At 55.5% G+C, this 12,176-nt stretch overlaps 3 protein-coding genes across 3 annotated transcripts; 2 read left to right on the plus strand and 1 right to left on the minus strand.

Moving 5' to 3' along the window:
- Window positions 1–406: 406 nt before the first annotated feature.
- On the plus strand, window positions 407–6,670 carry COCSUDRAFT_40647 (DUF1740-domain-containing protein; the record flags this gene model as incomplete). The annotated part of the gene is made up of 17 exons (XM_005649875.1): window positions 407–471; window positions 550–837; window positions 922–1,136; window positions 1,299–1,488; window positions 1,596–1,748; window positions 1,931–2,060; window positions 2,205–2,397; window positions 2,534–2,674; window positions 2,876–3,055; window positions 3,268–3,531; window positions 3,711–4,417; window positions 4,718–4,962; window positions 5,149–5,380; window positions 5,576–5,677; window positions 5,864–6,043; window positions 6,206–6,355; window positions 6,515–6,670. 17 exons carry the CDS (start codon window positions 407–409, stop codon window positions 6,668–6,670), a joined length of 3,591 nt encoding a protein of 1,196 aa, XP_005649932.1.
- A 127-nt stretch (window positions 6,671–6,797) lies between these two features.
- COCSUDRAFT_52854 (putative chlorophyll a/b-binding protein) lies at window positions 6,798–8,826 on the minus strand. Its single transcript, XM_005649876.1, has 7 exons — window positions 8,624–8,826; window positions 8,319–8,413; window positions 8,118–8,200; window positions 7,755–7,960; window positions 7,396–7,550; window positions 7,170–7,266; window positions 6,798–7,079 (listed from the first exon to the last, which is right to left on the minus strand). Exons 1-7 carry the CDS (start codon window positions 8,640–8,642, stop codon window positions 6,871–6,873), a joined length of 864 nt encoding a protein of 287 aa, XP_005649933.1. The 5' UTR covers window positions 8,643–8,826; the 3' UTR covers window positions 6,798–6,870.
- A 796-nt stretch (window positions 8,827–9,622) lies between these two features.
- COCSUDRAFT_40648 (hypothetical protein) lies at window positions 9,623–11,740 on the plus strand (the record flags this gene model as incomplete). Its single annotated transcript, XM_005649877.1, has 5 exons — window positions 9,623–9,697; window positions 9,774–9,937; window positions 10,208–10,406; window positions 10,853–11,121; window positions 11,443–11,740. 5 exons carry the CDS (start codon window positions 9,623–9,625, stop codon window positions 11,738–11,740), a joined length of 1,005 nt encoding a protein of 334 aa, XP_005649934.1.
- Between the last annotated feature and the right edge of the window lie 436 nt (window positions 11,741–12,176).

Below are 12,176 nucleotides of genomic sequence, written 5' to 3' on the forward strand. Positions count from 1 at the left end.
TTGGTGGACGAGGAACAACAATCCTGCAACCAAATGTGAAAATACTTGCTATGGACGGAAACGCTCCGTCTGATGCCCTATTCCCCGTCCTTCACGTTCCTGCCTCTGGGGATGGATCTGCTCAGCACCCACAAGCGCGTGGATTTACCAGTTTCAACGCCGAGGCATTTCATTCAGAAAGTGCTTCAAGTGCTCAGGAGGCCGCCGCGCGGAAAGGTGACAAGATATTGTGCTTGTCAGGCAAAAAAAATCTTCTGCAACACCTGCTCGGTCTGAGACAGTATTGTGTTGTGCAGAGGCCAAACTGCAGCGGGCTGCAGAATACTTCCTTCCATCTTCCAGTGAAAGCGATGAAGGTTCTGAAAGCAGCGATGAGGGTGCAGAGGCATCTGCCAGGAAACCTTCCATGCAAAATGAGGGCACTGCACACAAGGCTGAGCACCACGACAGGAAGAAGAGGAAACGACACAAGTACATACATTACCCTCCTCATGCTTTATTGCGCTTGTCCTGTAAATCACTTCAGGTGCTGAGGTGGCATGCATGCAGGGAGAAAAAGGAGAGGAGCCGGGCGAAACGGCTCAAGAGCGATGCCGAGAAGATTATTGATTTGGAGAGGCGGGAGGCAGCCGCTGGCAAGCTGACCAGGGAAGCAGCAAAGAAGCACTGGGCTAGCGGCGAGCAGCACGCCGCCTCCTACATAGACACGCATGGTGACCGTGACAACCTGGCCTTTGACGGGCTCTACCGCGCAAATGTGGCCGCTTATAGCCGCCTGGATCCCACCGGCGTCGCCAAGGGCACGCGGCCTCGCTATGGCTATGTGTACGGCCCCAGGTGTGCTTTATACCATTAGCAGTACCTTTTTGAACGGATCCTGTCCCTTCCAAATTAATGTTGTAAGATTGTTGGGTGTTGCAGGGGAATTGGTGCGGAGGTGGACGACGACAGGCAGCGGAGCCAGCGGGGAAAGCGCAGGCGCTACTTTCTGGCGGCCGTGCTGCGGCGGGAGCGCGACGGCCGTCTCAGGCGCTGGCGCATCGACCACCTCAGGCTGCCAGAGTCAGCCGCTACGCATTCCAGATTCGGGCAGCTGTCAAGGATCCCTCTGGATGTGGCCTCTGAGCACTTCACTGGTGAGACCCCTTGGTACATCACAGCTATTTGCTGCACCTTGCCCGCATCAAAGTTGACATGATACTCACAGCTATTTGGCTGCACCTTGTCCCTACAAATTGAGGTGATGGTCACCCCCGCTAATAATTGCCTGATCACTTGCGCTGTACATGCATGCGCAGGTCGGGAGCAGGGCGGATCGGGGCAGCAAGCGCCCTCAGAGGCTGGCGCAGCTGTGGAGGAAGAGACGGCAGAGACGGCGGAGCAGCACATGATGCGTCGTACGCGCGACTTCAACCGGGCGGTCAGGGAGCGGCCGCACGACCTGCAGCTTTGGCTCGACTTTGCCGCTTTCCAGGACGAGCTCGGCGGGTGCGCTGCACCACCCAGCATCCTCCATGCAATTTAGATTGCGGCCTACACCGATCTAAACTGGAGATAAACGTGTGTAGTATTCAATGTTAAGCTGGTACCTGCAGGGGTGGGCGGAGAGCGTCAGGGGCGGGGGTGGCCGAGAAGAAGATTGCAATTTTAGAGCAGGCTCTGAGGCACCATCCAGGCTCGGACGAGCTGCTGCTGGCGCTGCTGGGGGCCGTAGAAGTGGTGATCAGCGGCGATGACGTGGAGGAGAGGTGACTGTCTAACGCATGCGGTGTAAAACCATAAGATGTAGTTTCAGATAATTAAGCACACAATGATCCAAAACTGTGCCTGTGTCCCTGAGGCTGCAAGACTTGTTTGCTTACGCATTGATGCTGTTTGGTTTGCTGTTGCAACACACCAAAAACAGACGCATTGACCGGGATGGGTTCAGGTGGCGGCGGGTGCTGGCGCATCACAGCGGCAGCGCGCGCCTGTGGCAGGCGTTCCTGTCCTGGCAGCGCGCCAGATTTGGCAGCTTCTCCTGCTCCGCCATGCGCGTCTCCTATGGCGATGCCATCATTGTGCGCACCTAGTCCCTTAAATTTTGTTTCACGACGAAAACCCAGCTCACTGCTGACAGTGTGACATCTTGATGTGCCAGAGCAATCCTACACCTGTTTGATTCACTAATATAGACTTGATGGGAGACTGTCAATGTTGTGCAGGCGCTGGTGAAGGAGCGAGCGCGGCGGCGCAGGGAGGGGGCGCCTCTTGATGTGATGGCGGCTGTGGAGAGGGACATAGCGGCGTTGTTTGTCGGCTGCCTTGGCCTCGAGCTCCAGAGCGGCCACACAGAGCAGGCCATTGCATGCATGCAGGCTGTGCTGGAGTTCAATTTCTTCTGCCCTGACTCTGATGGTGCGTTCTGAAACTTTTCTTTGCAATGCTTCTTGCTCGCGAAGTGCTTGGCAGGTCTATTTGACATCATCTGGCAATCTTCATGTTGTTGGAAGAATCAAAATTGGAGCTCACGAGTGAAGTAATTGGCTGACAGGTGCTTCGTCCAAGTTGCGATCCTTCCGCGCGTTCTGGAACAGCGGTGCTGCCTTGGTGGGGGATGGGGGCGCCAGAGGGTGGCTGCTCCACGGCATTCCTGAGGCTGAGGAGCTGCCCGAACAGGCTCCTGCTGCAGAAGGTGCACTGCCTACCTTGGAACGCCGCTCTAATGCACAAGCCTCGAGACAGCTTTGAAAACGCCACCTCTTTGGCGCAGGATCTTGTGCTTGCATGACGAGTGCTGGCTGATACTCAGCCAGTGCTGCACCTCGCTTGAATCAGCGGCATTACCAGCTTCTAGGAAGTCACTTCTCACACATGTCGGCTGTCGGGTGTGCAGAGCCGAAAGCAGAAGAAATTGAGCAGGATGGCGGCGGCTGGGGCGGCTGGGAGGAGCTGCCCGCGTCTGCACAACCCGCTCCGCCCGGAGGCGACACGGACCAAGATCCAGCAGAGGAGAAGGACGGCGAGAACAATGAGGATGACGACGACGACGCAGAAGCAGACATGTCCCTGGAAGGTGCTTACTGCTGATCGCAGGGAATAGCGGGATGCATGCACAGCCATGGCAGGAGCCTTCACATGGGGATTGGCACTAGGTGTCAGTGGGTGGCAACAGCTGACTTGTCAGCTTGATAATAAGTTGTTTTTCCGTACAAAACTGGTATCCACCAGATGTGCATGAGGAATTTTTCGACGATGCTTGTTGTTCGATGGATTGGTGCTGTGCAGAGGGTGAGCTGGCAGCAGAGGAGACAGAGGAGGAGCTGATGGCGAGGCTGGGGCTGAAGCTGGAGGAGGAGCTGGCACAGCTGGACGCTGACAAGGCCCTGGATAGCCGCCTGGCCGTCAGGTGGGCAGCCCAGGAGAGCGCGCGCGACAGGGACCAGTGGCAGCCGCTGCGCAGCGAGCCCGAGCCCGACATAGAAGGCGCGGACACCGCCATCGGGCGGGTGCTGGAATTTGAAGACATTGACGACTTCCTGTTCACGCTGGGTGAGGCTCAGTCTGGCAAGAATATGTCCACTTCACCAGGTTAATCACATGCCATTGCCTCTTGATGATTAGACGTCTGCCACCAGAGCGATCACACGATCTTTGCGCTCATTCAACCCTAGGTTGCAGTACATGGTGGGAGGAAGAAGGGTGATGGATGTGTGGTTGGTGCCATGCAGAGAGCGAGGAGGCGAGGCAGGATCTGGTGCTGCGCTGCCTGGCACTGTTGGGGCTCTCAGGGGAGGCCTGGGACTGCTCCAACGCCGCAGCCACAGCTCGCTGCGTTGGCCTGGCCGACACGCTGCTGCCTGAGCTGGCGCCCATTCTGCCCAGCTGGCGCCCGCCTGGCATGCCGCCCGCCCGATCCACCCTTCATCTTGATTCCAACCCTGCAGCTGCAACACCTGCACAAGCAGCCCCTGCTGATGCCATCGCGGCAAAGCTCGGCTGGCTCTCTCCACAGCCCGTGTACCAGGCAGCGGCTACAGACGCAGACACAGCCGCCGAGAGTGAAGATGCGGACCCGCCCGCCGAGAGTGGACAAGCCTCTTTGCCCGCCGCAGCATCAGGGCATACAGCAGCGGCAGCGGAAGCAAGGGCAGACGCTGCGCAGGCGCAGCTGCCGACACCGTGGTATCTGGCGAGCGAGGAGAGGCGGCAATTCGCGGTGCGCATGGTGCAGCTTCTGGCCCTGGGCCCCTTCAGCAGCGATGTCCGGGTCGCGGATGCGCTGCTGAGCGCAGAGGCGGCCGAGGCACAGCCGATCGGAGCGCAGAACCACGAGCGAGCCCAGGCGACGGCCCAGCGCCTTCTGGCAAAGCACCGCGACAGCCTGCCCCTGTGGCAGGCGTACGCCCGGCAGCTCCTTGCCGCGAACCAAACCAAGGTCAGCCCATCAACCTCCGGCGCATAAGACCTATATACCTCCATTAGACACCAGGCGTGCAGTACTATTTAAACCTTGAATTAGAGGCCAAATGGTCCATGGCCTGCGACATGCCAAGATGATGTAGCCAGTGCACGCCTGGCGTGCATGGTTGGATTATTATGCACTCGTTCATTGCTGAGCGCAGGGCTGCTGTATTACGGTACGAGGCTTCCTGCTCTATCCCAGCAGCTGCATGCCTTCCTTTGTCTCTCCTTTAAGCCTTCTTTTGTCTTACCATGATGCCTTGTGCGTATGCAGGCTGCGCGGAAGGTGTTTGACACAATGCTGGGCTCGCTGCCGGCCATGCCGCAGTCCTATGTGCTCTACGCGCCCCCGGTGGTGCTCGCGTACGCTGCGGCAGAGGTGGACCGTGCAGCAGCCGACTCCGCAGCGCGCGCAATGCACGTGCTCGCCTGGCTTGGCACCGGGGGCCCCTATGCGCGCTACAGCTCGGCAGGCGCCGCCGCCGACGCCTCTACATCCGCAGGACTCAGCGCCGAGAGGTGAGAGGCCTGCTGGTAGTGTGCTGCATGAGATCATCTTGGCTTGTAACATGTACAGCCTGCCACACCCATTCGGAGAAGGTACATTTGAGAAGTGTCGTTCTGGCAATATATCTATCATTCTGAAGACTCCTTCCGTCATTGTTGTCCTCCCATCCTTTGAAAGAGGTCCTTGGGGGGATGCAGGCTTGTTCAGGCGCGGAGAGGCTACCAGGACATGCTGTCCACGCGACTGAGCAGCGCTGACGGGGCGCTGAGCGGTGCCACCTCAGCGCTCGTGAGCTGCGCGGCGCTCTTCGAGGAGCTGCTGCCGGCCGTGGGCGGCCCAGCCGTCACAGCGCTGCTGGGCAGTGGAGCATCCGGCGTCCCAGCCGCGGCCGCCGTGTTCCAAGCCGCTCTAGGAATGGCGCCCGTAGAGGTATGGCCGTGTAAGACAGGCGCAAAAAGTCGCGCAAATTAATGAATTGCTTTATTGCATGTGGCATATATGTACCCTGCAGACCTAGGGATGGGTTTGCAAAGCGAGCACGAGCTTGGCATGAAGCAGGGCCGTAATCAGAAAGGGTCTGATGTACTGGAAGGTGGACTTTCTGTTGACGGGTGCTGTGCGCAGGTGAGGACGCAGAGTGCGGAGCATGAGGCGCTGCAGGTGCGGCTGAGCTGCGTGCTGGCGCGCGAGTGCGCAGCCGGCAACCTGGTCGTCAGCCCCGGGTGGGTGCGCTCCAGCCTGCTGGATGCACTCAAGGTGACGCATCCAGCCCACACGGTTCCCTTGTCCATTTCAGCCTCGTCCATGCATAAAGTAAATTCCCTGAAAGGAGTGAAAATGATCTTTCAGAAGCCATGGATGCAAGCTGGGTATCATAGAAAGGAATACTTGAGACGGTAAGATAATGTGCAGGTGTATCCGCGCAACAGCTGCCTGCTGGGGCTGCTGGCGATGATGGAGATGCGGGCGCACACTGTGTCGCGCCTGCGCCGCGACCTGCGCTCCATGCTGGAGGCTGCCCCCTCCCCGCAGCTGTGGCTCCTGGCCCTGCGCTGCGAGGCTGCCCTGCCCGGCGGTGCCCACCGCGTGCAGGTGCCCCTCCTCTCTGTCTCTGTCGTTTTCCCCTGCACTCGTTCAGTGACCACTCACTACAGTTGCCAGATAGCTCTCAGGCTGAAATGGCTTGGTGATCACCGCCCGGATATGGAAATTGATGTCCATGTGCATGATGTGCTCATCAAATGCGTGTTGCAGGCGCTGTTTGAGAGAGCGCTGTCGGCCAAGCAGACGCAGCAGTGCGCGCTGTTGTGGCGGGCCTACATCGGCTATGAGCTGCAGCGGGGACGACCCGAGGCGGCGCGCCGCGTTTTCTTGCGTGCCATCCACGCCTGCCCCTGGTGCAAGGTGTGGGAGTGACCACATCTTGGTACATAGAATACACATCCTGTGCTGTTCAAGACCACTGCTTCACTGCAGCTTGGAGAATTCATGCTGTTTATTCAGGTGCTGCATGAACTTCTTGTTGTGAATGCAATGGGCGACTAATGCTGGGGCCATGGGCAGGCGCTGTGGATGGATGGACTGGTGTCCCTGGGGGATGTGGTGAGTGCGCGGGAGAGGGCCGACCTCATGGATGTCATGCGTGAGAGGGATGTGCGCATCCGCACCGACACCTACGAGATCCTCTTGGAAACCATCGGCCAGCAGCAGCTTGTGTAATCTGGCATTGTGTAGACTCATTTTCTGTGAATTGCATGAAATTTGACTGACCACCGTCGTTTGGTATTGTAGAACTGTTGAAGAATGTAATCTGTTGCAATGCCACGATGGTATGTGCAAGTAAGCTCCCCGTAGTAAAGTTACAACCATTTTGCCAAACATTGCATGGAACTGCACGTTCTCAAACTCTCAAATGTCTCTCATCTCAGGTAAGCAAATATGTTATTGTGGACTGGGTCGGCTGCAAAATCCAGAAGGTCTGCAATCGGCCCTTTGCGAGTGACAGCAGCTTGTGCAGCGAAACCAACCCAAGCTACCAGCGCCAGCCGCCCATTCTTGATCTCCTTGACTTGAAGGTCTGCAAAGCTTGCAGGATCCTTGGACAGCCCAAGTGGATCAAACAAGCCACCTGCAAGGTGTCACAAGACCAATGTCAAAATTCACAGATTTCTCCTGAAACCCCACCTGGCTTTATTGAAGCGAATGTTGCTGAGCATACCAGGGTAGTTCTTGTCGCCTGGCAGATAGAGTCCCAGTGGTTCCAAGGCCTCAATGCCACATGCACGAGCATACTCTGGACCAAACATCAAGAGCACCTGTACCAGAGGCACACCTAGATTTAGCAGCACATCGTGACAAAGATGTACCCGAAAAGCAACATATCTTTGGAACTCAAATGGCAGAAATTGGCATTGTAGGCATGCAATGCATCGGAGGGGCAAAACCTGGCAAATGGCAATGATGGCAATCCCCTGTCCGCCAGCAATGCGCAGCCCGGAGACCCCGAGGTAGTTCAGGTCCTCCCCCTGCAGCTTGGCGCCCCCCACTGCCCACCACCGTGCTTCCAAAAAGTCTGACACGCCGCTGTACTGCAGTATCTCTGCGAAGCAAGAAAAGGCTACAAAAAATTGCTTCCATTGAGAGTGTGATGATGCCTTCCTGCTGCGATTGTTGCTCAGTGCTATTATGCATCGAAATTGTAGTGTGCAGCTTCTCTGCAGAAGCACCTTGCCTCTGGCAGATAAAGCATGTACTGAATAAATAATGATAATGATATGCATGCACTGGCTGGAGTGATCTGTACCTGGGATGCCGGCTCCCAGGGCGCCCAACATGGCCCATCTGGCGTGCAACAATTCGAATTCAAAATATTGGTCAAATTTATCCTGGTCTTGCGCCAGCTGCAGAGGGTCGTATGCATAGTCGCCAGGTGCCCCGCCCCTCAGATATGCTGGGTAGTCGTAGCTGAGAGGCCCTAGCCACTTGGGACGCTCCTCTCCGTACCATGGACTGGTGATGGAACAAGAAAGAGACTTGTTACTGTGTTGTCAAATGTACAGCGCAAAGCATTGGAAGCGGCGCAATCAGCCTGGGCGAGGCAATTGACCGAAATGAGCCGTGAGCAAGTGTACAGAACATTGCCCAGGTTGACAGTTTTGCCCAATACCTCTCATCGCGCGCAGCTGCAAGTTCCTTCTCTCGTTGTTGCTCAGCCCTCTTGTACTCACTTTTATTCGCTTCCAGATCTCTCTGCATCAAGCCATGCATACCATAATCAGCACCGGTGATGGCAGCGTCATCATGCTTACATATAAATAAGGGACAACATCAAATGCAAGCGAGGCTCAAGCAGTGAGATTGTGCGCACCTGTAGTTTCTTGCCGAGATCACTGTCTGCCAGTGCCTGTACTGCCGCAAAAGGCAGTGCTGAAAAGGCTAACACTCCTAAAACATCTGCTGCACCTGCTGTCACGGGCACAGGCTTGCCTCTACACCTTGGTTGTGATACCTGCACATTTGAGCTTTAACGGTCCAGTCATTCAGAATTGGGTCCATCAGAGTAAAATTAAATTGATCACTCATGGAGTTTCACACTCTATAATCGATGGAGCGTCAACATATAGGCATCCAAGAATGCACGGTGCATAATCACCGCACTACAGTTCGGTGTACCTTCTTGGTATTCCAACATGCTCCTTGCCTGAATGGGCAAAATTTCGATGCTAAGACAAAAGGTGATTGTGAGGAGCTGCTAGTCTGTGAATTGCTCGTCTGTCGAGCAAGCATCCTGAGGGATTCCGAGGTGGCTCTCTTGTGCTCTATCAAGATCTGATCATGGTTGGGAACATCTTATAGATCAACACACTTACAATGAGAATGCACTCCTTCACTGAGTACCGTTGAGACCGACAAAACGTTGCGATCGGACCGAATGACCTTGTCCCCCCGCTAGCAAGGGTCCCCCACAAATCTCTTTCGGAACCTTCAACTTGCCTCCGTGACAATCGCACGGGCGTTCGCGGCTGCTTGTTGGAGTGCTTTAAAGATCTCATGTGAGCAATCTGTTCCAATAGGCCACTGAGTGCCGAAGATGGATTGACACAAGGGATCGGGCGCCAAATCTGTTGCTGGCCACAGTCCAAGATGCAGCGATCTCGAGGTTAGCCAAGGCAGCTAGTCCCTGTTTTGGGCCTGATATTCAAATCTTACCACATTAGTAGCCTTACAAGATAGATCAATAGCCTTGCTCTGCTGTCCATGCTATTTTCTAGCACTCTCGAGTTTCCCACATGTGCACTATTATTTACCTGCACTTGGTCGCCTCAATTCATGGATTCTCACCCGCAGGTATGACGCATCCTTACAGCAGTACTGCTCTTACGGTCGTTGGAGCGCTTCTCATGATCATCTCATGCACAGCGCTCTGCTCAGGTGCGCCCTGCCCTTCAACAGATGCACGAGGATGCCTCATTCAAGGAAGTCATTTTAAACCTCGTGAGACCACAAGCAAGATAATTTTTATTCCAAACAGGCGCAGAGGAGAGCAGCGGCAACTTTCTGCAGCCCATGCCTTGGGTACTAGAAATGTCCGTGAATCCCAGCCGGGACTTGCGCGACAGGAGCTGTGAGCCATGCGACGATCTGAACCCTCTGGGAGCCATGTGCTGTGGCATGTGTGCATTCTGGGTGTGCGCCCTGCCAATGTGCCTGACCACTCCCAAATTTGCCATTCTTTGGAATGCCCATGTGAGATGCTGCAGATCTTGGAGGCAGCATGTGCATGAGTTGTTCGGCTGTTATGATGTGCTGCTGTGTTGCGCAGGAGAATGGCAGGAGCCAGTCAGCACTGGAGAAGAGAAGCTGGGACGGGCCCTGCAATGAGCGCATGGTTGCGCAGCTTCTGCAGGACCTGAAGGGGTGGGGGGTGGATCTGGAGAGCTTCCAGCCCAAGGATCTCTTTGACACGATCAAAGGCCGCACGTTGTGGTGCGCTCCTGCCTCAGCTTCAGCCTCACTCTCACATTTAAGCCCCTGGGATGAAGTATGTTGGCAGGAGCAGTTCACCTTAAGCATCTCCAATTATTAATAATACTCTTACACGCTTTGCCTACGAGAGGCAAGGTGCGTTTGCAGATAAATTGTAGGTGAAGGCTACCAAAATTGTTTTCCTTGTTGGGGCTCGCCAGATCCAAGCAAGACCCAGCAAGCCATTTCACATTTGGCTGCATCTCATGTTCATGGATTGTATGTGCTCAGGCTGATAGGAGACTCTCAGACATCCTACTGGTACCTGGCGCTTGAGTGCTTCCTGTCAGAGTACCTTGTGCAGGCGCCGAGGGCGGCGCCCACCAACAACTCGGCGGCCAATCTGTGGCTGGTCAAGTTTGACGAATGGCGGGAGCTCAAGGGCAGCAATAAGGCCTCCCCCAAGCCCGCCATCTGCGCTGTGCTCAAGGTACGCATTATCACCAGCTCTTCACCATCCACACCGCCTATGAGTAGGGCCTGTTTCCACGGCGTGCCGAGCAGGATAAAGACAAAACAGGAAGGGCTCTCAAACGCTTCTCTGTTCCTCTTTGCTCTGTCGCTCTCGCTGGAAGTCGTGGAAGCGCCAGACATCCTGCAGGATCCGGCTCTTCATAATCCTGAACTGTCAGGCCTAGACATCAAAGCCCAAATGGTGGGGACAAGGCGCTGCTCTCAGACACACCTAGCTACCCAGCTGGAAGAAGTCCTCAATCCATTCAATGCCGTTCAAGACAGAGGACGCTCAATCAGTAAGGGCCTTTTTCAGGCTAAACATGCATCTAGTTGGGAGCGCAAGGGACTGTAAACGTCAAAAACCTTTCATGCCCTTTGCAATGACAATCCCCAAAATAGGACGTGAATATTCTGCCGCAGGAGGGCACGAGGGTGTGCTACGCACGCGTGCACCTGGTGGAGGAGATAGCGCACCCGGTGCTGCGAACAATAAAGAGGGAGCTGCCGGGTGCCAAGAGGGACATAGCGGTGGTCAATGCCGGCCTGCACTACGGCATCGGCGACCCAAAATACGAGGAGGGCTTCACCTTCCTGAAAAACTTTATTGCCGAGCACCGTGACGAGCTGCCGCACATCATCTGGAAGGACACATCGCCGCAGCACTTTGAGTACGAGAACGGATACTACTGGTGCGCATGCATGCACACCTGCTACACGTTTGCACCCCATCAAATGCTTCTGATCAACCCCTCCTCATGCCAGGAGCAGCTTTTCCTTACTGCACAGAGATGCGCGCACCTGCTCTGACATAAGCCCATGCATGCGGTTGCTCTCCAAAGAGTTTGTGTTACATGCAATGTTTGCAATTGGTGACAACTGCACAAGGCTGCAGGAACCCATCCTTACACCTTACACTATTTGTCAGTAAAAGGCAGGACTTTGGGCCAGGCAGTTGGAGCCTGACAGGGTCAAATAAGACCTGTCTGAGCACATCAGAAACTGCAAAGCAGGTGGTTGGACAACAGCAAGGGAAAGACGGTGGGGCCGCCCCCAGAGAAGTGCAGGCCGTTCACAGAGGAGGAGCTGCAGAGCGAGGAGATTGCAGCGGGCGGCTGGTACAATGAGATCGCGTTCCGGCACATGAGGGAGGCAGGCGTCACTATTTTTGATGCCTACAAGATCACGCTGCCCATGTGGCAGATGCACATGAAGGATAAGGACTGCACGCACTTCTGCAATCCCGGCGCGTACGAAGTGTGGACGTACCTCCTGAGCGATCTGCTCAAAGGGCTGCAGCTGAGAGACTAGTTCTGCAGCATGTACACAACGTAGGCGATGCCATATCCAGTAATGTCAGCCCTAGAGATATCCAGTAGCTACAGAGGTCTACAGAGTCCTATTTTGATTTGTTGCGTATGAATTGTAAATGACAGTCTGTAAGACAGTCTGTAACTTACCAGGCTTGGTTTCAAAAAGGCATGCATGCATGCAAATGGTTATCCGAGAAGATTGCCGAGCAACAGGAAGTACTATAGTCTGTCATCGGTCCCCACGTTCTCGAACACCAGGATGCATGTCTTTTCCTCCAATTTTTTTGCCAAAAAACAAGAGCCGGCTTCAAGCGCCGCAACCGGGGGGTCCGCAAGGTCCGCAAGGTCCGCAACCGGGGGGTCCCCTGAAAGTCTACCGGGACTCGGGAAGGGGAAGGATGCCTTCAGAGATGAGTAACGACGACCATCAAGGC

Source organism: Coccomyxa subellipsoidea (assembly GCF_000258705.1).
Source record: "Coccomyxa subellipsoidea C-169, whole genome shotgun sequence".
In the NCBI taxonomy this organism is placed as follows: domain Eukaryota; kingdom Viridiplantae; phylum Chlorophyta; class Trebouxiophyceae; family Coccomyxaceae; genus Coccomyxa; species Coccomyxa subellipsoidea.